The sequence below is a fragment of the Panthera leo genome, chromosome B3 (genome assembly GCF_018350215.1).
Source record: "Panthera leo isolate Ple1 chromosome B3, P.leo_Ple1_pat1.1, whole genome shotgun sequence".
Taxonomy (NCBI): domain Eukaryota; kingdom Metazoa; phylum Chordata; class Mammalia; order Carnivora; family Felidae; genus Panthera; species Panthera leo.
Window position 1 is genome coordinate 28127445 of NC_056684.1, and position 23300 is coordinate 28150744.

Consider the following 23300-nt stretch of genomic DNA (forward strand, 5'->3'; position numbering starts at 1 on the left):
TGAGTCTCTGAGTCTTGCAAAGCAGCATAAAGCAGCGAATGTGAGCATTCTGCACATCTAGGGCTGTCCCCCAAAAAGTTTAGCGTAAACTGGCCACCTAAGGACATGTCTGTGCAACCTAAAAACTTTGGGGTTTTACTGAAAAAAATTCCTATGGTAAAGGCTAATAACCTATCCCAACAGTCATTTCCTCCATACCTCCTTAGGAATAAATCCTGAATTTCCATGTTACAGCAATGTGCTTCATCTTCACATGACCAATGGTTGAGCAATGAGATATAATGAAAAGCACTGCAAAGTACTTGGAAGTATATGGATAAGAAACAGTATGATCCCTTCTATTCTACTGTCTCCCTGTTGACTGGAATGCAGACATGATAGCTGGAGCTCAAGCAACCATCTTGGACCGTGAGACAACACATGAAGATGGCAGAGCAGCAGGACAGCAGAAGCCCTGGTATGAGGACTGTGGAATCCCCTCATCAGTTGCAGATCACCTACTTTGGGACTTTTCAGATGAGAGAGAAATGAGAGATAATCTGCAATCTTGTTTAAACCACTATTATTTCTCTGGGTTTTAAAAAATTATATAGTTAGGGGCACCTGGGTGGCTCAGTTGGTTGAGCGTCTGACTTCGGTTCAGGTCATGATCTTGCACTCTGTGAGTTCGAGCCCCGCGTCGGGCTCTGTGCTGACAGCTCAGAGCCTGGAGCCTGTTTCCGATTCTGTGTCTCCCTCTCTCTCTCTGCCCCTCCCCCGCTCATGCTCTGTCTCTCTCTCTCTCTCTCTCTCTCTCTCTCTGTCAAAAATAAACATTAAAAAATAAAAAATAAATAAATAAATTATATAGTTAAACCTAATATGAACCCTGATATGACAGCACTTTTTTGGAGCACCTGGGTGGCTTAGTCGATTAAGAGTTCGACTCTTGATTTTGGCTCAGGTCATGATTTCACAGTTCATGAGACTGAGTCCCCAATCGGGCTATGTGCTGAGAGATGCCCCCTCTCCTGCACACACACAGGCACATGCTGTCTCACTCTCTCAAAATAAATAAACTTAAAATCAAAGATGCTGTTTTCTATTTTCCTCAAGCCTCACCATATAGGTTATCCTGGCATTTATACTCAGAAGCATTTGTACTGTTAGCTATTTCCAGGTGCAAATAAAAAGTGTGAGTGTAAGTGTGTGAGGGCTGGGGAGAAATGGGGGTTACTATCTGGGAAGATGATAGGGGATCCCAAACAGAGGTCACAGGAAGAAGCCAATGGAAGCTGGGGGGTGCCCCAGGCCCACTCTGTGCTCAGGAGAGCTTGGGTGGCTCCTAGAGGGGGTGCAGACTGCCTGCAAGCACATCAAACAAGGTCAACTCCAGACTTTCCTATTCAAGCAAGGTTAATAGGTCAACTCCAAGGATTCTCTAGTTCTGGAGATCCAGGCTTCTGTATAGAGCTAATTCTAGGTGATGAATGCCTACACTTAACTTCACATGGACCAAGCTTAAAACCCTAGGTGATCCAGCTTAACTCCTACTGCTGCCTCAACCTTAGATCTGTTTAGCACTATATCCCATGTTGATTTTATTTTAAAGACCCGACAACGGTTGTGTGATTTCAGATACAACACAACTAAAGCCTATTCCAATGCAAAGTAAAATCTCATCAAATTTAATTTCACAGCAAAGATTCTTTGTCTAGCAGAAGAAACAGTAGTCAGCATCTCATTCCAGCCAACCATGCCTTCAACAGTACCAAGCACAGACTTTCTAAAGAAAGTTTATTAGAAGACAGCTCGCTTTGTTCTAACCAACCACCCTTCTTCCTCTTCCTGCCATCAACTGCTCCCTCACAGTATTCCATGGCACACCCACCTTTTCCAATTCTCTTCTCCAGAAGTTCTCCACATTCTCCCTGGAGGAGAGCTGGTTTTGGGGACCTGGAAGCTCAGTGTGACCCCAAGACAGTCCACAGGCCAGCTCTGCCCACTGCTGTGATGGTGTGTACCTTCCCAAAATGTACAACCAGGAAGTGAGGTGCTGTTCATCAAGATGCTTATGGAGCCAAAAGCCTTACGGTGACCCTAACCCTCTGTAACAGGGATTGGTCTTGTGCACATCTGTCTTCTCACATGTGCTGAGCCCCCAGAGGTCCTCAACGAACATTTGAGGATGACCAGGGTGTCCATATTCCGCTCTAGCTTATAAAACCACAATGTACACATACTCTATGAGAAGACATCTCACTCAATACATCGCCACACACATAATCTGCCAGCTACCCCTGCATCTTATACGTAGGAGTGTGTATTCAAATAGTCCTGAGCCTGCCAAACAACCACTACCAAACAGTTGTGGTTATTTCAGCACATATGGGATGTGCACCTACTAGGTGCAGAGCATGCGGCTATATCAAGAACCACTCTGCCTGCCTGAGCACTCTCTGCAAGGTCCTAGGGCACAAGGTCAAAGCTCACCTCTTATATGCTGAGTGGTCATTCTTCACACTGCACTTCATGTTCTTTAACTCATCCAGCACAGCAAACATGTTGATGAACTTTCCCAGCGTGATCAAATAGGCTTCAGACACAAAATCCTTCCTTCTCTCCGCGTGGCACAGGCGCCTCACCTCCCCACAGAAACGCTCAATGGCATTTCTCTGAAAAAAGGAAGGGAGGGCAAAAAACCTGCTGTCACTGATGGGCCAACTCCATGCCCACCTTCAAGCACAGTCACTGTTACTCTTTGATGAAATACCCACCCAAATGAGTGGACATTTACAGCTCAGGTAATGAGACTTGTTTCTATAAAGTAATTTCCACATGCCTTTGCTCTGTGATAATCACCATTAATTTTCCACTTTACCAACTATATCCCTAAAATAAAAGAATTTTGTTGATTATTCAAGCAAAGTTACTGAGGAAATGCTCCAATAGAAGGTCTACAAACAGATGTTTTCACTTTCAGAGGTGAAGATGGGGGCAGGGAAATTATTCCTCTTAATAACCTTTAAGATAAAACAAAAATTCATCTCCTAATAAGTTCTATCTTCTCCTTTTGCTGAAGGAATCTATAATAAAAACCTTCATACATTTCCAAAGTATATCCTTAAAAAGCCAGCAAGTCCCCTCCCTGTGGCTACTCCACCCAACCGATGGGCCAAAGGAGCCAAGGCAGGCCAAGGACCACTAAGTGGACAGTCAGCAGAGGCTGAGAGAAAAACATCTGAAAAACCAGATGAATCAAAAGTACAAACTGACAGAAAGACAAACATATCTGGAACTGACAGAAAGCAGTCTTCATGAAGGAAATATTCACTCTTAAAGAAATAAGAGAAGTGAAACACAAAAGACGTATTTTTTCTAGAAGGGCCAATAAAGCTGTAGACTGACAAAGGTCTGGTGCCCTTTTGTCTCAGAGGCCATGATGGCTGCTTTAATTCACATACACTTTGTTTAGTAAGTCATGGTGATGGGTGAGAGTGGGCCAGATTCCTACTCCTCTGCATTAAACCCCTAGGATTATTTCACCATTTTACCTGGAAGTACATAAAATTCATCAGTTTTGTGACTTCAGGCTCAAGGACCTCTACGGTTTTCTCGTAAATTTCCACTCTATTAGGCTGCTCGTTACATTTCACCTAGGAATAAACAAGTATGACATAAAGAGGCTTCAAATTAGCTAGATAGGAGAGCAGGCAGTCCCAGCAGGCTGTGGGGTAGGGTGCAGGAGGGGGAAAGTACTGGTGGGATAGAGGCAGGGCTGGTGGCATGGGGGTGTGGTCTGGCTGAGATGAGGGAACCATAAGGGTAGGAGTGAGGTCTGTGGTAGGGGCGTGGTCAGCAGGGATGGAATCACGGGAATGACAGCGTGGCCTGGCTGGGATGGCTTCACCTGTGGGATGGCCCGAGAGCAGCTCCTCCAGGTGTATAGCATGACCGCGTACTCTTGGCCCTCCTCCAGCATTTCATTCTGCAAGGGTACAAAGGGCAAATCAAAGCCAAGTAGGAAAATGATCATAAGAAAGGAAATGCCATGTTGCTAAAACCCAGATACTTCATAGTATCCTCTCACTTTGAGAATAGACAAGTACCAGGACCTGCACACCACAAGACAGGTGCTAAGAGGCTGGTGACGTTCAGTGCAGTAGTGTGGCCACAATGACCGCCCAAACACTCTCACGGCTTCTGTTGGCTGGAGAGGAGCCAGCACAGCCCAAGGCACCTGCCATAGCCACTATTCCTCAGCTCCATTCAACCCTAAACAACCTGCTGCCAGTGCAGACCTGAAGTAGCACAGATGCGCACAGGGTCTTCAAGGCTCTTAAGACTGAGGCAGCTCTGCCAATCCCCAGTGCAGGGGAGGAAAAGCTATATTTCTGCAACACTTAAAATCCAGAGAGAGCATCCATGCAAAGAGGACTGCCATCATTTTTAAACTGCTTTAGTGTCTACTCCTTTCACATTGTTTCCTTTGATAAAAATGGTAAGAAGTTCAGAGATGTTCTGAAAACATCAACTACAATTTCATCATATTCTTAAGATGCTTTAAAATGTTTACAACCTTGAATCCAGTAACTTCACTTCTACAAATCTACCAATGGGAATAATGATGGATTTGGAAGGATATTCATCACTGCATTTTCTATTACAAAGAAAAAAAGGGAAACTAAGTAAACATGCAAAAGTAATTCAACTGTGGACATTTACAAAATGAACTATACAGTTATGAAAAATTACCTTATCTGGCACATTTTAAAGACAAGTGAACAGTTCATGAAATCATTAAAATACATAATAACACTGCAATTCATTCATGCAATCGAAGTCATATCTTAGTGTATAACTGTGTTCGTGAATACAAGTGTAAATAAAAAGGAGAGAGGGGTGCCTGGGTGGCTCGGTTAAGCATCTGACTCTTGATTTCGGTTCAGGTAGTGATCTCACGGTTCACGAGTTCGAGCCCCACACTGGGCTCTGCACTGAGAGTGCAGAGCCTGGTTGGGATTCTCTCTCTCTCTCTGCCCCTTCCCCAACTGTGCACTCTCTTTCTCAAAATCAATAAATAAACATTAAAAAAATAATAAAAATATAAAGAGGAGAGAGAATGGGACTCCCTCAAAATGCTGACAAAGGTTTTCTCTGGGCCATAAATGCTAAATTTTCAGAAAGAATATGTATTATGTTTATAATAAGAAACACAAAGGTCTTTTTAAAAACAAAAGGCATTTTCATCCACTTTCTTCTTTTTTTCCTTACCACAGATCATATCAGGATAATACCAAAAAGGTTTACATTTGTCATTACAGGTACTATTCCCCCAAGGAAAACAAAGACATACAGAAGGAATTACCATGCTAGAATGGACAGTTGCTTGTTCAATGTATCTTGCAATCCCAGTGACAAATGCATTTCTGTCTTCAAAATTAGTGTTGAAATTTGGCTGAAAGGAAGAGAAAAACCATCACGTGGAGGTCAGTGTTGCAGACAATGCACCCCACTTCCACTCGGCACACACCTGGTAGAGCAGTGAGGATGGTGGGGGCTCGATGCAGGGCTGCTGGTCAGGCAAAGGCAGCTCTTCCAGGAGATCCACATTGGACAGTGCATCCTCCAGTGTCACCTGGGCTGCCATCCTGGCCTAGAACAAAACACAGAGCCACCTGTACTGTGAGGAAGGGTAGTAATACTCTGACAACCATTCCAAGGTGTGGCAATCAGACCCCCTTCCCCTGACCCCTCACTTGAGGGAACTTGGGGGTGGATGAGGTGTCAGGACCAATCCCCCAGAGTCTGGTGTCTCTTCTAGGGCTTGCTGGCAATGGAGGCATGATGTAGCCTCTTCTAGCTTCCAGGAGTGTCATAGAGCAGGGTACATGCTTCCTGTCACCCTTTCTACCTTAAGGCCATCGTCTCTAGAGGGCTCCCAGAGGGGCTCTTACAGGGCCAGAGTAGGGAATATCATCTTCAACACCATGTCTGCCCTCAAGGAAGCCAGCACATCCTCTAAGGGGGCAACAGTGCTTCCCAGCATGCAGACCTTCCCAGGTGGGTCCTCTAAGCAACGTTACACACTAAGGATGAAAATGGAAAAGGCCAGAGCCCTTTCTCCATGGTCAGCCTGTAGAGGCTAAGCTGAGGGCCAAGGGCCAACATGAAACAGGGAGGTGTTAGCAAAGGACTGAGAGCATAAACTCGAAGGCTAGTACAGAGAAGCACAGAAATGAAGGTGGATGTCATCTAACACATCTGTGCCAGCTCCAGGAGAGGAGACCGCACACTCCAGCCTGCTTCCAGCTGAATGCTGGTCTGAACCTGGATAGGCCACAGGGAGTAGAAGCAGTTGCAACCCCAGATGTGACACACCAAGCAGCTCTGATCCCAGATAGGACATGTGGGGCAGCTCTGACCCCAGACGGGACACATGAGGCAGCTACATGTATTGTGAGAAGGAAACAGCAGCAGACAGGCTGGATGAGAACACTCAATGGAAGAAGATCCTCCCAACACTAGGCCCCAGACAAAGTGTGGGTATAGAAGTACATGGTAGGGCAAGTTACCAAACCCCCAAGCTGCTGGCTTAAGAACCAAAAAAGGAACCCAAAGGTACTGGACAGCCCCAGGGACAATGTGGAGAGGAAGAATCTCAGAAGAGCAAGCCCATAAAGTTGCTCATGAACTTTGGGCCCATGCCCAAGAGACAAATGCATGGATCTGATCCTCTCACACCCCAATCCCTGAGACCACAGAAAACTCCCAGATGGCCAGAGGCAGCACTCATAGGACAGATCCAAATGGCACCGCAGGGGCTCTAAGAACAGAACTGACACTGAATCACACGCCAGAGAAAGCAGGTCAAAACCACACCCTAAATTGAACCAGGTTGTTTGACTCTAAAATAAAAAGTCAGCATTTGCCTAGGACTTAAGACCCAGAGTCTCATTTCATAATATACAAAACGTCCAGTTGCAGTCCAAACGACTCAGCACACAAAGAACCAGAAATGTCTTAATTCTTATAGGAAAAGATGACTAACATACCAACAATGAAATAATACAGATATTACAATCATGCATCAGAGTTTAAAGCAACTACTAAAAAAAATGCTCTAACAATGACAACACTTCCAAACTGAAAGAAAAAATCGAATGTCAAAGGAAAAAAAAAACCTTTATATAAAGAACTAAAGAAAATCTTTAAACTTTTAGAACTAAAAATACTGTGTGAAAAATTTTAAAGCCCCTACATGAGCTCAAGAGCAAAACAAAGATTCAGTGAACAATAGAAATTATCTAATCTGAACAACTGAAAAAAGGTTGGGAAAAAAGTGAAAATCCTCAGGGGAACTTTGGGATGAGAAAAGTGGTCTAACATTTGTGTTATGAGTGCAAGGAGTGCTGAAAGTGGGTAAAAAAATAGCTGAAAACAATGACTGAAAACTTCCCACATTTGGCAGAACACTCATATGAATTCAAGAAGCTTAATGGATCCCAAACAGGATAAACCTAAAGAAATCCTTACGGGACAGATCATAATCAAACTGTTATAAACTAAAGCAAAGGAAAAAAAAGATATCTTGAATGAATAAGTCATGGGAATACAAGGCACAACATAATGAATACAGTCAATGGTATTGTAACAGGGATGTATCAGGATAGATGGTAGTTGCACTTGTGGTGAACACAGCATAATGTATAAACTTGTCAAATCACTATGTTGTATGCCTGAAACTAATGTGACATATTGGGTGTCAACTATATTTAAAAAAAAATTAACTGATGAAAAAACTGTATCTTTAAAACAGAGAAAAAAATGCATTACCTACAGAACAACAATTTGAATGCCTGTTGATTTCTCCTCAGAAACCAAGGAGGCCTTAGGAAGTAGAATGACACTTTTTAAAGTCTGGAAGAAAAGAACAGTCAACACAGATTCCTGTATCAAGTGAAATAGTCTTCAAGAATGAAGGTGAAGGGGTGCCTGGGTGGCTCAGTTGGTTTAGTGTCAAACTTAGGCTCAAGTCATGATCTCACTGTGAGTTCAAGCCCGCAACAGACTTGCTGTTGTCAATGCACAGCCTGCTTTAGATCCTCTGTCCCCCTCACTCTCTGCTCCTCCCCCGCTCATGCTCATGCACTCTCTCTCAAAAATAAAATACACACTGGAAAAAATTAAAAACAAAAAAGAATGAAGGTGAAATAACATTCTCAGATAAAGGAAAAGTAAGAGGATTCATAGACAACAGGCTAATCAAAGTTCTTTACATAAAAGGGAAGTGATACCAGAAGGAAACCTGGGACACACAGAACAAAGCAAAAGCGATCCAGAGGTTAAACTGAACAAGAGAATAGACTGTTTCTTCTGGAGCTCTTTAAAAGATATTTTGTGGTTGAAAGTAAAAAATTAAAGCACTGTCTAATAGGATTTCAGTGACTATAAACATAATATGTAAGAGAACTATGACATAAGGGGGGGAAGGGAAAGGTGTTAAGATTTCTACAATCCATTTGAAGTAGTGAAATATTGATTCTCAGTAAACTGAAATGTTAAGCGTGTGCTTTACAATCCCTAGAACAACCAATAAAAAAGTTATGAAAAGTAACATAACTTATAAAAAGATCATATATAATAAATTAATATGGAATACTAAAAATGTTCAGATAACCAACAGAAGGCAGGAAAAGGAAGCAGAGCAATGGAAAAAATAGGGATCCTCTTTCTGCTATTTGAGGACACAATGAGAAGCTGGGGATTGCAACCTGGAAAAGGGTCCTCTGATTCTGTGACCAATTCCAAAGCATGGGTTTTTTCCCCCTACACCACCAACCAATTCTTAGACACTAGCTGGGTGTCCTATGATTCAATTCTGACACTATCTAGCTGCAGATAGCATCAGATCCCACAGGTTAAGAACTCAATCCTACAAGACTGCCCCCTGTGCCACTTCAGACCCCAATCAAAAGTCCAGGTTGTTACTTGTGCTTCTGACAAAAATCAAAGATTCCCAAAACCCCCTTCCTGGGTTCAATTAATTTGCCAGAATGGCTCACAGAACTGAGCAAAGTATTTTATTTACTAGATTACCAGTTTATTATGAAGGATATAAATCTGGAACAGCCAGATGGAAGAGAGGCATAGGGCAAGTTATGGAAAAGGGTGCTGAACTTCTATGCCCTCTCTGAGTGTTCCATACTCTTCCCAAATGTTCACATATTTCATTAATCCAGAAATTCTCAGAATCCTGTCCTTGTGGGCTTCCTTACATTGGCATGACTGATTAAATAACTGGCTATTGGCAAAGGATTCAACCTCCAAGGTCAGGGAGGTGGGATTAAAAGTTCCAACCCCCACAATCCTGGCAAACGGCTCCCATTTTTAAGGAGTTTTCCAAAAGTTACCTCATTAACATAAACTCAGATGTGGTTGAAAGGGGCTTGTTGGGGCGCCTGGGTGGCTCTGTCAGTTGAGCGGCCGACTTCCGCTCAGGTCGTGATCTCACGGTCCGTGAGTTCGAACCCCGCGTCGGGCTCTGTGCTGACAGCTCAGAGCCTGGAGCCTGTTTCAGATTCTGTGTCTCCCTCTCTCTGACCCTCCCCCATTCATGCTCTGTCTCTCTCTGTCTCAAAAATAAATAAACGTTAAAAAAAATTTTTGAAAGGGGTTTGTTAATGAATATCAAGACACCTTTGTATTCTTTTCCACTTAGGGAACTACAAGGATTTTAGGAGCTCTCTGTCAGAAACACATGAAGACCAAATATATAAATATATATATATATATATTTCTTTTTTAAATTCATGTTGAGAGAGAGAGTGCACATGAGCATGAGCAGGGGAGGGGCAGAAAGAGAGGGAGACATAAAATCCCAAGCACTGTCAGGGCAGAGCTCAATGTAGGGCTCGAACCCATGAACTGTGAGATCATAACCTGAACCAAAGTCAAAGCCAGGCGCTTAACCGATTGAGCCACCCAGGTGCCCCCAAATACGTATTTCTTATTAAAAATCAGACCCTCACCAGACAAGACCATGCTGGGACCCTGACACCCTGATCTCAGACTTTTAAGCCTCCAGAACTGTGAGAAATAAATTTCTATTGTTTATAAGCCACACATATATACACACAAAAATATGTAAGTGTATGTGGGGTGGGAATATAAAAAGTATGAAATAATAAAATGGTAGACCTATATCCAAACATACCAATAATTACATTGATCACAAACAGTCTAAACACCCTAAAGACCAGAGACTGTCAGGATGAAAAACATCCTGACTCAACTATATGCCAGCTACAAGAAGCTCACCTCAAATATAATGACATAAGTTGAAAGTAAAAGAGGAAAAGATAAACCATGCAAGCATCAGTCCCAAGGAAGCTGGAATGGCTATGTGAGAGGTAAACTTCAGAGCAAGGAAATTCCCAGGGCTCAAGAGGTGCACTGCGTGACGACAGAAGGTCATTCACCAAGGAGACAGAACAATGCTCAATGTGGATGCATCTAAGGAGAGAGCTTCAAACAACAAGCCAACACCAACAGGACTGAAAGGAGAAGTAAATACACAAGTGCACTGACAGCAACAATTCTGTCCTTGACAGAAAATCAGCCAGAACACAGAGGAACTGAATACTAGGACCTACTGGGACTACTTAGCATTTACACAAAAGTCCCTTCAACAACATATCTATTCTGCATGTTTCTAACCATAAATTTAAAATGTAGCAGATAATTTTTCAAAATATCTGGTCCTTTGTAAACAAGGAAGATGGCCTTTTAACTTCCATCATCAACTTCCTTCTATCATCATGACTTCCTCTTCTGCATACTTATGAAAGAAGAAGTCCAGGATAGCAAAGCACCAAGTAGTGAAGGCTGGTTGTCGCACTGGCCACTGCCCTAAAGAGCCAGAGTAGGGAGTCCCAGTAACATCTTCCAAGGCACCATGTCTCCTATGGATCCAGCCCTGAGTCCTGCTTTTGGCCCTTTGCATGGCCCAAGCCCAATCTGTGCCAGGAGAGGCTTGGGGGCTCCTGGAGTCCCTCCATGCTCCCATGCCACCTGTGCAATTGGTCAGTGAGAAAACAGGTCAGGCTAACTACCGTGGGACAGCCATACTGCCCATGTGACCAGTCATCTTGGCCTTCTGCCCAGCGCCCACAGGACCCTTCTTCCTCCTCCACCTCTGCCCAAGAGAGCCCAAGACCACCTTTGATGGGAGAAGAGGTGGTACAAGAGGGCTGCAGACAGACTCAGTGAAACACTTAGGTCACATTCAAGGAAAAACATAAATGCTCTATTCAAATCACTATTAAAGAATACTTTTCTCATATAAACACAGCAATATTTGTATGGTGCACACACACCTCTATTCAGCCTTAATGAGGAGGGAAATTCTCACACATTCTACAAGATGGATGAACCTTGAGGACTTCATACTGAGTGAAATAAACCAGCCACAAAAGGACAAAAAATGTGTGATTATACTTATGTTAGGTACCTAGAGTAGTCAAAGTCATAGAGAGAAAGTAAACAATGGTTGTCAGGGGTTGGAAGGAGGTGGGAATGGGGAGTTAGTGTTTAATAGGTACAAGAGTTCCCATCTGGGAAAATGAGAAAAGTTCTGGAAAGGTTGGTGGTGGTGACTGCACAATAGCGTGAATGCACTCAATGCCACTGACTATACACTTAAAAATGGTCAAAATGGTAAATTTGATGTTACAACAACAACAACAAAAATCAGGAGCAAAAAAAAAAAAGGCAATATTTACCATACATAAATCAGAAAATATGGAAAAGAGAAAAAAGTCCATAAAGCCTCCATCCCCCACAGAATGAAGAGAATATGATACAAGCTGTTTTGTAAGCTGCTTCTTTCTTCCAACTTCCATAAAAATGTTCAAAATAAAAATTTTCAAACTATTGAACATTTTCCCGCAGCACCCATTTAGCTTTGTGTGGACCACTGGCCAAGGCCCTTTTGTGCCTCACTACTGTTCTTTCCTATTTGTCACATTTTCATCTTTTTCACAGCCATAAACACCCCTCAACAAACACTCTGCCATGAATACACATACACAATCCCAGGGCCCCACAAACATTCCCACGTCTCTCCATCCTGTGCATCTTCCACAAATGTATATCTGCATGGCCTCTGCCTCAACCACATTAAAGAAACTTGGAATAGTCAGCTTTGGGTCCAAGTCTCCAAAGTCTCTGTCCTGATTTATTCTTTGACACCTCACAGTTCCACCTCCAAGATTTCTTTTATTATTATTTTTTTTAACGTTTGTTTATTTTTGAGAGAGAGAGACAGAGCATAAGCAGGGCAGGAAAAGAAAGAAAGGAAGACACAGAATCCGAAGCAGGCTCCAGGCTCTGAGCTGTCAGCACAGAGCCCGATGCAGGGCTCGAACCCACCAACTGCAGGATCACGAACTGAGCCAAAGTCAGAGGCTTAACCGACTGAGCCACCCCCAAGATTTCTTTTAAATCTATTTACTTTTCTCCATCTCTAACTGCCACCAGCAAATCCTGTGCTCATTATGGGCATCACACCACTCTAGAAATGAAGTCCATGCTCTCTGTAACCACTCTAGCTGCCCCAAGCCACAGGAATTTGCCTCTTCCTGCCTCATCCCCTCAGGTCCATGCTACTGCCCATGTTACTGTCAGCCCCCACAAAGCCTGGGTATCCCTAGGACAAGTGTGCGTCATCTGCTTGGCTACCACAAGGCCTGTGGGACAGAGCACTGGAAGGAGTGATAAGACTTTGTAACCAGCTTCCACAATGCCAATGCCCAAAAGCGTAATGAAAATCACATATCTGGAACAGTGCTCAAACCCAACAGTGCTGCCTGGTGGGAGTTTACAGTTTAATAACTCAATCCCATTTCTGTCTCCACCAGTTCAGCTCACATACAGCTTCATGTACAGAGATGCGCACCAGCTGGGGCTTGGTCACAGCAGGGTGGCCTGTGACCACAAGCACCAAAGGAAGATCACGTGGGAACACAAGACAGAAGGTGGCCGTCCGCAAGCCTAGGAGAGAGACCTTGGAAGACACCTTGATCTCAAACTTTCAGCCTCTAGAACTGTAAGACAATATATTTCTGTTCCTTAAACCACCTGGTCTGCGGTATTTGTTGTAGCAGCCTAAGAAAACTAACACAGAGCTAGAATGAGTTGAGCAGAATTGCCCAGACAGGGTCCCTATGCCCTTGCACCAACTGGCTGTTAAAATCCGCCATGCGCTACTGTTTTTTGATCATGAAACAATACATGCTCACTGCAGAAAAAGCAGATGGCTGGGAATAAAAACAAGCTTGAGCCTCAGTCTTAAAGAGCTAGTATAGACACTTCTGGTGTGGGAGCATCCACCTCCCGTCACAGAGAAATGACTGCAAATAACAAACTCTCCCTCATTTCATCAACAAATGATGTCAAGCTAGGCTTTTCCTCCTTGACTGAATCTCCATTGGCAGCAGTTCCCAGCCCTCAGGTTTGTCTCCAAGCTTGTCAAGTTATAAAACTGCCATTTTAACAAACCATCAACTGATTTTGTAAACTTAACAGCTTTTAAAATAAACATTCCAAAGGACATACTAAATATGTTTGTTGCTCTTCTAGTGACTGTTCAAGTACCCCTGAATCAATTGCAGGGGTCCCTTTGGCTCAGGGGACACCTATGCTCTGGATAGCTACTCAGCATTTTCACACTAGTGCATGAGAGCTGGCCAGTGGTATGAATTAGGGAGCCCTGCACACTATGCTGTGCGCCTCACATACCCAGCTTTTCCTTCATTCAGCCTGTGTCCGGGGAAGACACTGCTGAGTGATCAGCAGGGTCCCTATGGCATGACCCTGGTATGTGGACCACATGCCTGTGAGCTAGAGCTGGAGGAACAGGGCAGAGGAAGGAAGGCTGTGCTGTGACACACTATAACACTCCCAGCCCAGCTAGGCTACTTCCTCCTTCTATGCCCCAAGTTCCCTGCCCTTGAGTGAGGCACTCCCAGGATGCAGGTGACCTCAGGTGGTTGTCAAACTGCAGGTTGCTCAAGGCCAGGAGCAGACTCATGCCAAATGAAGGCTCAGGTCTGTGCAGGGCAGGGTCTTCAAAATCCTGCTGGCATCTGCCTCCATAAGAGGTATCTAAATGCAGACTCCCCTCTCCCGCTGTGATACAGACCATACTGGCATGCATAAATCCCCTCACACAGGGCCAGCAGCCTGGACAACGCTGCCAGTGCAGCTCCTGAGCAGAGGGAACTAGGGGCACCTCTTCCTTTCATCTCCCACCTGGACTTAGAGCCCAAGGATGATGTCTCATGTATCTCAGGTGGCCATCACAGGTGGGTATCAGAGGACCCTAGGCAGAGGTCAAGCAATCACAAGTAGTCAGAAGGCTGGAGTTCCCAGCACTGGGCAGGAGTTCCTCACAGCTGCCCACTAGAAGGGCAGTACCCACCTGACATGCTGAAGGCCCATGGCTGCTGACCTTCTTCTTTCTCCTTCACCTGGCAATGTTTGCCCCTCAGGCTCAGATTTATCCTGACATCCTCTCAATAAGTTGTCCTCTCACCCACCCTCAAGGTGGGGCCATCACACTCTGACAGATGAGCAGAGTAAGGCTCAGAGGTCCCACAGAGCAGGGACAGAGTTACCCACCCCAGCACCAGGCACTGTGTCCACTTGGGTAAAGGCCAGAGGCAAACAGAGAAGTCAATAAAACGAGTTTCACAAGGGTGAGTGTTGTGTGTGTGTGCTTTCTAAAGCAGCTTAGGCCTGAGGGGCAAGAGAGAAGCAAGCAAGAGCCAGAACCCCCGAAAGAGCTGCCCAGGGGCAGGTGGGAAGCATGGGAACAGGGGACAGAGCCACAGTAAGCAGCCAAGCGAAAAGGCAAGATGATTTCTATAAAATGTAATAGTTACCACACTCTTTTGAAGCAAAGAACAGTGAATAAGAGAACTTTTTAGTAAAAATAAATATGATTTAATAGTCTGCCCTGTTTCTGGGTAGCATGGGGGTAGGTGGGAGGGAAGAAAGGGAAGCCCCCGTCTGCTGGCAGTTCCATTAAAAGTTAACGATACACAATGAGTCCTTATACAACTCAATGGTCTTCGAAAAAAAGAATACTTAGAAAAAAAAAAGAATACTTAGGCTGCAAAGAATTCACAAAAATTAAAGCAGTGAGACTGATTTTCAACTGGCAGTATGGGTGGTGCCAAGAGATGAAAACAGAAAGAAAAAAAAAAAGTGATGTGTGTGTGTGTGCGTGACATGTACCAGTATGAGTGTGTCTGCAATAAGCCAGTATCCCTAGGAAATGGGATACTGTCAGGAAAGGTGTGGCAGAGACAAAACAAAACAAAGGTGTAAGGTAAGACCGTTGCCTTCAGACATGGACATGGCAGGTGAAGCAAAAGGATTGGCAGGTGGCTGGGGGCTGCTGACAAGGGGTGCCTAAGAGGATCCACAGTCCAGACATCCCTGCCAAGGTCCCCTGAGAGCACAGCATGGAGGCATCTGTTCCTGAAGGGTCCAGCCCTAGTTCAGACCCCCAACAGCACCTCAGGGTGACCACAGGGCTCCTGGGGCAGTATTACAGAGCTGACTTGAAGTCTCCACACGAGGCCTCCTCTGAGCCTGGACAACTTCAGTCTGCACTGCCTGCTGGAGCCAGCCCGGGCCAGCCCAGAGCAGGACTCAGGCCGGGGTGGGGGGGGGCGGGTTATGTTTTAGCAGATTAGAGGATAAACTTCTGTCACCACAGAGATGTATTTCTGTTTTATCACCATTCCTCTAACACTGTTCTAGAAACAGAAAATATCTGAAAACACTTTTGGGTGAAATCATTTGCATGTATTTGGAAGAAGGACAGTCATCTACCAGTGTAAAAGAATAAAAATGAAGAGCAAAAGAAAATAAATGCCAATAAAGGTTGAACCTAGGGACGATGGACATTAGCTTAAGGTGGCTTCTTTAGAAGGCTGGTTTAAAACACTAAGAGAGACAGCTCAAACATAAACAGTAAGCAAACTGGTTCTGGTTACTTCTGTTCCTACTACAGCCTCTAAATTTAAATCTTTAGTAAATCAAACACTTAACTCCAGTAGGTCTCACATACTCACAAAGGAACTCAACAAATAACTTCACAGATCTGTAACTTTTATTAAGGTAAGGTCTTACCTAGATAAATTACTGTCCACCACAAAAATATAAATGAAAGTAGAGGTGTCTGTCTGGGTAGCTCAGTTGTTTAAGCATCCAACTTCAGTTCAGGTCATGATCTCATGGTTTGTGGGTTTGAGCCTGGAGCCTGCTTCAGTTTCTGTGTCTCCCTCTCTCTCTGCCCCTCCCCTGCTAGTGCTCTCTTTCTCTCTCTCTCTCAAAAATAAATAAACATTAAAAAAAAAAGAAATGAAAGTAAAACTATTATGCTGAGGGAGGGGGTGCCTGGGTGGCTCAGATGGTTGAGCATCTGGCTCTTGATTTCAGCTCAGGTCATGATCTCACAGTTTGTGAGCTTGAGCCCTGAGTCAGGCTCCACACTGACAGTGCGGAGCCTGCTTAGGACTCTGTCTCTCTCCTCTCTCTACCCTCTTCCGCTCTTGTTCTCTGTCAATCGCTCTCAAAATAAATAAATAAACTTTAGGAAAAAAAAAACTATTGTTAGGTACATGCCTATTAATAAATAGTAAGCATCCAAGGGCCAGGAACCAGACTAGGTTGGGTTCTCACTGTCAGTAAGATAGGGTGGCAGCTAACCCAGCTCACAAAGAGGTCAAAAATTGACCTGAAGCTCTGGAAGGGTAGGCAGCAGTATGTACAGCAATAGTTAGCACCTGGATGCTCTAAGGAAGGAATGAGGCATGGGGACACCAATTCAGAGGCCAGAAGCTGGGGACCCAGGGGTATGTTGCAGGGGAGGCACTACCACCATGCACACATGGAGACAGAGTCTAGCACAGACTGAGATCCAGAGCCTCCCTCTGGGGACATCTGCAAGGAGTGTGGCCCACTGTCAGACAAGCCAAGTGAAGGTGTGTCCTATCCAAGAGCCAGCAAGTGGCAGCTCTACACAGGCACTGAGAGGACTAATCTTTGTTTAAAATAGAAACTGCCAAAGCAGCTCAACACCAAGGTTACAAAACATGGTGAAACCACAGGCAGGAAAATGCAGAACTGATCACTTTGGTGCCCACTCAAGAGTCCTGCTTGTGGCACCCACAGTGAGAGTGCCATGCACGTGTTGATTCCACCCTGAGTCAACATGACCACCAAGAGGAGTCTTCCCAGTATTTCTAAATTTTTATTTTACAAATTGAAAGTATTTTGCTTGCCAAACTCCACAGCATAACCAAAGAAGAAACTGAAATGATTCTGCTAACATATGAACACTGATTTTCTTCCTCTTCTATATGCAAATAAAGGTACTTCCCAGAAAAGTAGAAATGTCCAATATTTTTATGCAATCTGTTCACATGTAAAATAATAAATCATGTGAAGAAAAGAAGCATACTTTACTGAACCTTGCCTTTCTCTCCCACATTTTAAAACAATGTGCCTTACTATAAATACTTTGGGTATCTACCCAAAGGATACAAAAATACTAATTTGAAGGAATACATGCACCCCAGTGTTTACAGCAGCATTATCAGCAATAGCCAAACTATAGAAAGAGCCCAAGTGTCCATTTACTCAGCCATCAAAAACAATGAAGTCTTGCATTTGCAACAGCTTATATGGAGCTAGAATTATGCTAAGCGAAATAAGTCAGAGAAAGAAAAATACCATGATTTCACTCAAATATGGAATTCAAGGAAAAAACACAAAGAAACACAGCAGTGTGGGGGAAGAGAGGCAAACCAGGAAATAGAGACCAAACTCATGGTTGCCCAGCGGAGGTGGGTGGGGGATGGCTGAAATAGGTGACACGGATTAAGGAGGGCACTTGTGATGAGCACCCAAGTGTTGTATGTAAGTGTTGAATCACTAAAATTCTATACCTGAAACTAAATTTACACTATATGTTAACTGGCTGGAATTTAAATTAAAACTTTGAAAGATAAAAAATTAAAAATAAAACAATGGGTTTTTCTGTATCACCAACCAGCATGGACTCTATTTTATTTCTCCAGATTAAGGGGAGATACGGAAGGGCGGGGAAGGGGCTGCTGTGATCACCAAGCAAAAAGTTCATAATTAAAAACTAAACATCATTTTCTAGCCAAGCTTGAATGCTGAAGAAACTCAACTGTTTTAATGAACAAAAACTTCAAATTCCATTCTCAAATGCAGCACTAGTCTCTTTTACTATCACTTCAAAAGAACTGCTGCATCAACAGAGAAACAAAATCAAGTCTGCTTGAAAATCACAATAAGGTGAAGTCCTGAGATGGAGTCGGGTTGGGAATCTTGACTCTCTGGACCCCTCCCCCTCCAAGACACTGCTCTCCATCCCCCTGGGGGTCAGGTTGCCCCTAGGTGTGGTCTTCCCAAGACTGAGCTATCAGCCTCCTGAAAGGGTTCCTGCCCCCACTGCAGGTTTCCTGCTACTGCCCCACTGTCTGTCCAGCCCCTCCCTAACACGGAACACTCCAAACCTGCACTCATGTCTGCCACCCTCCTTTTTAACTTCTTTCAACTGTTGCAAAGCACAACTCTGATCATGTTACTTTCCTGCTTTACATTTGTACTGGCTACTGCTACCTATAGCTGTGGTTTTCAGACCATGTTCTGTGAGACCCTGGGGTACCCCATAATGGCAAGGGAAAGTAGCCCTGCTTTTACCATTTAATATACTGGTATACTTCCTGAGATTTGTATGAAGAAACTACTCTGATGCTAAAATAATCAATAACAGGCAGAATGGGCCCAGTATTCCAGAGTAAAGTCTCAATCCCTGATGTAAAGTTAAGGGCGCTCCCCACAGCCTGCAGCTGTCCTTCCTCAGCTCCCTAACACCCAGGCCCCGCCTGACATGCCTGTATGGTGCTCTCCCTCCCATGGCCCCCTGTGGGTCCCTTGGGAAAGTGGAAACACTAGAAACAGTCCCGCAGGGGCATCTGGGTGGCTCAGTTGGTTAAGCATCCAACTCTTGATTTCAGCTCAGGTCAGGTCATGATCCCATGGTTCATGAGGCTCAGGTCATGATCTCATCATTTATGAGTTTGAGCCCCACGTCAGGCTCCATGCCGACACTGAGGAGAGGATTCTCTATCTCCCTGTCTTTCTCTCCCCCAACCCCCTGCATGCACATGTGCACGCTCTCTCGTTCTCTCTCTCCAAATAAATAAATACTTAAAAAAAGAAAGAAATGGCCCCCTAGCTGAATGCAAGGCACACAGGTAAGCACCACAGAACCTGATATACTGCCATCTGACAGACATTCAGATTAAGCAGGACTCTCCTTGCTGGGCTGGTTGTTTTCCTCCATGGTCTGGGATCCAGAGAGACAGCATGTTGTATTAATTGCTAAATGTTTCTTCATGTGAATGTGGTGGTCTTTCATCTTTCACACAGAATCCAGTACATGTTTAAGAGACATCAAAGGTAGTCAAGAATATATCCAGGTGGGTAGTAGAATACACCCCACGGTGGCAGTCTCTGGTATGTGTCTGGGTGTCAATCCATAAGAGAGGGCACTACCTGTGCTATTTGTATACAATGGAATGTTACTCAGTCATAAAAAAAAGAATAGAATCTTGCCATTTGCAACAAAATGGATGGAGCTAGAGAGGACAATACCAAGTGAAATAAGTCAGAGAATGACAAATACCATATGATTTCACTCATGTGGAATTTAAGAAACAAAACATATGAACAAAGAAAAAAGGAGATAAACAAAAACCAAACTGTTAACAATAGAGAACTGGTAGCTGCAGGGGGGTGGGGAGGACAGTAGGTGGGAAGATGGGTGAAATAGGTGAAGGGGATTAAGAGCACCCTTACCATGATAAGCACTGAGTAATATCTACAACTGTTGAATCATTACATTGTACACCTGAAACTAGTGTAACACTGTTATATTATATTCCTCAGTGACAGCATTAAGCCCTGGAAGATGAGAGAGACTAACCCAAACATGGGCTTACACCCACCACACAAGCCCATCAACAAACTTTGAGACCTGCCCTGTGCAAGGGATGATGACCCTCTTCACTTCACAGTGGGGGAAGCTGAAGCTGGAGGGTCCACTGTACTCCCCTGGAGCAGCTCAGCTTCTCCCCTCCCCCCCCCCCCCCCCCACTCCACAAGTTGGCCTATGCTGTCCCTGCAACCCCAGCTCAGTGGTGCTGCCGCCTTCACCTAAGCAGTTGTGTATGAAAAGAGTGATGCAGAGTGCAGAAGCATCACAATGAGCACTGGGCACTGTCTTAAGCATTTGGTGAGGAATACCACTGTTCATCATTTGGCTGGGCATTCTTAGCCTTCTCAATTCGACTCGTTCCCCTTATCATGTGTTGTGCTCTGAAGGACCAGATCCTGTGGGCAGCTGAGGAACAGGTCTCATAAGGTTCAAGGCTGTGAGGCCTGCTTCTCCCTGGCCTTACCTAACAAGTGCTAGGCCAGCTTCCTAAGTTCTCCTCTAAGGGTAAAGAAAGCTGCAGGACTATGACAAAAAGGCACAGAAGTTGCAGGGTCAACTTTCACCAGGCACCTCACACTACCTGAATGTGCCTCCTTGTCCTTCTTTTGACCCAGCAAGGACCCTAGCCTTCCACATCCCCATCTAACTGTCTGGGTATAGCAGGGTGCCAACCGGGGTTCTAAAAAGTCCCCAGTTGTTCTGGAGCAGCCCGCTAGCAGCCCAAGTTCCTCCCACTCCAGGAGTACCCCTTGAGGGGCACCAGACAGACAGTGGCCCTGGGCCAGACTCCACCTAGTATCCTCTAGCCTGAGGCCATGACACTGACCTTAGCCACCACCTTACCTATACCGCACTACTCCCCAGTTTCTACCCAGGATGTTGCTGTTCAAGCCATTCAGCCTGAAAATATCCACATCAGACTTGCTGTCTTCCTCTGTGCCCTATGACCCCACTGTTCCCATGGAGCGGGTGTCCTGAGAGGTCCTGGCACAGGCAGGAGGCTTTCCCACAAAGATGCCAACTCTGTAAGTGGCGCAGGAACTCAGAGGAGGAGATCTTAGCTTCATAGAAACCAAAATCCTGATTCTTAGAGCCAGATACCCCCCAGTTCTCTCCAAAACAACAGTGAATCTGTCCAGACCAGTGAAGCCATCAGCTGGCACTTAGTCTCAACTGAACAAAAGCAGAGAGCAGTTCTTTCACCGAGCTCATGCAGATCTTCTCCACCATCACAGAAACACCTGCGCAGCACAAAAACTTAGAAAGGAAACACACTGGTCTTCAGCCCCCAGGAGTGCACAAAAGGCCTACCCTCCTAGCCTGTCCCAAGCCCAGTCCCCATAAGTGTGGACCTAGATGCTTCCTGCCCAGGTTGCATCACCAAGAACACTCCATACTGGATGGCAGCCTCATCCTTACTTACACAGCCTCATAAGTGCTCTCCAAACACTCGGACCCTTCGTATTAACCATTTAAGTTAATACATTTTTCTCTTCTAGAGAAAAGCCTAAGATTACCATCTCTAACCAGAAAAGTCAGTATGTTTTCAGATGACCTTCCTGGCTGAGCATCCCAGGAGGAGATTCTTAAATCAAACTACTGTCTTTAAAGCTGCAAGTGATGATCCAGCAATCCCACTCCTGGGTATTTATCTGAAGGAAACAAAGTTACTGACTCCAAAAGATATCTAAACCCCATCTTTACTGAGTCATCCTTCATAACAGCCAAGACACAAAAGCCACCTAAGTGTTCGTCGATGGATAAATGAAGATGTGGGGTGTGTGTGTGTGTGTGTGTGTGTACACATGCACACATTATGGAATGTTATTCAGTCATACAAAAGAAAGAAATCCTGCCATTTTCAACAGCATGGATGAATCTTGAAGGCATTATGCTGAGAAATAAGCCAAGGAAAGACAAATACTGTACAATCTCACTTAGAATCTGAAAAAAAAAAAAAAAAAAAAACCCCACACAGAAAAAAACCAAAAACCCAAGTTCAACAATATGGAGAACAGATCGGTAGCTGTCAGAAGCATGGGGTACAGGATGCATCTATCAGGTAAAGGTGGTCAACTGGTACTAACTTTGTTATAAAATAAATAAATCCTGGGGATGTAATACACAGCATGGTGACTACAGTTAATAATTATATTGTATTGCATATATGAAGGTTCATAAGACAGTAAACCTTAAAAGTTCTCATCACAGGAAAAAAGGTTTTCTGTAACTATGTGAAGTGATGGATGTTACCTAGACTTATTGTCATAAGTAATCATTTCACTGTATGTATATATTAAATCATTATGTTGTACAGTGTAAACTAATACAATGCTATATGTCAATTATATCTCAATTTTTAAAAATTGCAGGTGGATTCAGGCAAAAAAAGTTGCAGGTGGATTCAGGCGAGGTGTCCTACCACAGGGGCCCAGAGATGATAGCATGGAGCCTCAGCACAGCACCCAGGGATCACTTTCATTTTTTTTTTTTAATTTTTTTTTTTAACGTTTATTTATTTTTGAGACAGAGAGAGACAGAGCATGAATGGGGGAGGGTCAGAGAGAGGGAGACACAGAATCCGAAACAGGCTACAGGCTCTGAGCTGTCAGCACAGAGCCCGACGCGGGGCTTGAACTCACGGACCGTGAGATCATGACCTGAGCCGAAGTCGGACGCTTAACCGACTGAGCCACCCAGGGGCCCCGTCATTTTTATAATCTAGTAAGCGGAACTGTATCTCAATGTTCTTTTAATATGCATTCTTGTTATTCTTACTAAGGCTGAACACATTCCTATACAATAACCTAGTGGGATTTTTTTCTTTACCCTTGTGTGACTTGCCAGTTTGATTTATTTTCCTGTTATTTCATCCTTTAAAATGTTGGTATTTTCCTCATCAATGTTTACAGGCAGGTCACTACAGCACTGATATTAAGACATTAAAACCATGTGAAAGCTGCTGCAACATTTTTCCCAGATCAGGTTACTTGGCTTTCTATGCCTTTCTTGCCACTTTTTTCTTTGAAACTTCAGTTTAAAATTTGTATCATATCAAAACAGATAAACAAAGGGGAAAAAAAAAGAGAGGAAAGCAAACCATAAGAGACTCTTAACAACAGAGAACAAACTGAGGATTGATGGAGGGAGGTAGAGACGGCCTAGACAGGTGATGAGATCTAAGGTGGGCACTTGTGAATGAGCACTGGGTGTT

The 23300-nt window shown here is 44.2% G+C and overlaps 1 protein-coding gene across 3 annotated transcripts in view; it reads right to left on the reverse strand.

The window, feature by feature from the left end:
* The window catches only part of CYFIP1 (cytoplasmic FMR1 interacting protein 1), a 132670-nt gene that overhangs the window by 79837 nt on the left and 29533 nt on the right, over nucleotides 1-23300 (reverse strand). For all 3 annotated transcript variants that reach the window (XR_006203420.1, XM_042941287.1, XM_042941289.1), the window contains exons 2-6: nucleotides 5513-5635; nucleotides 5348-5437; nucleotides 3890-3967; nucleotides 3534-3635; nucleotides 2473-2654 (exon numbers count right to left, since the gene is read on the reverse strand). Coding sequence is in view for 2 of the 3 variants with exons in the window: in XM_042941287.1 (XP_042797221.1) it covers nucleotides 2473-2654; nucleotides 3534-3635; nucleotides 3890-3967; nucleotides 5348-5437; nucleotides 5513-5629 (569 nt within the window). In the remaining variant the exon portion in view is untranslated. The remainder of the gene's footprint in view (nucleotides 1-2472; nucleotides 2655-3533; nucleotides 3636-3889; nucleotides 3968-5347; nucleotides 5438-5512; nucleotides 5636-23300) is intronic.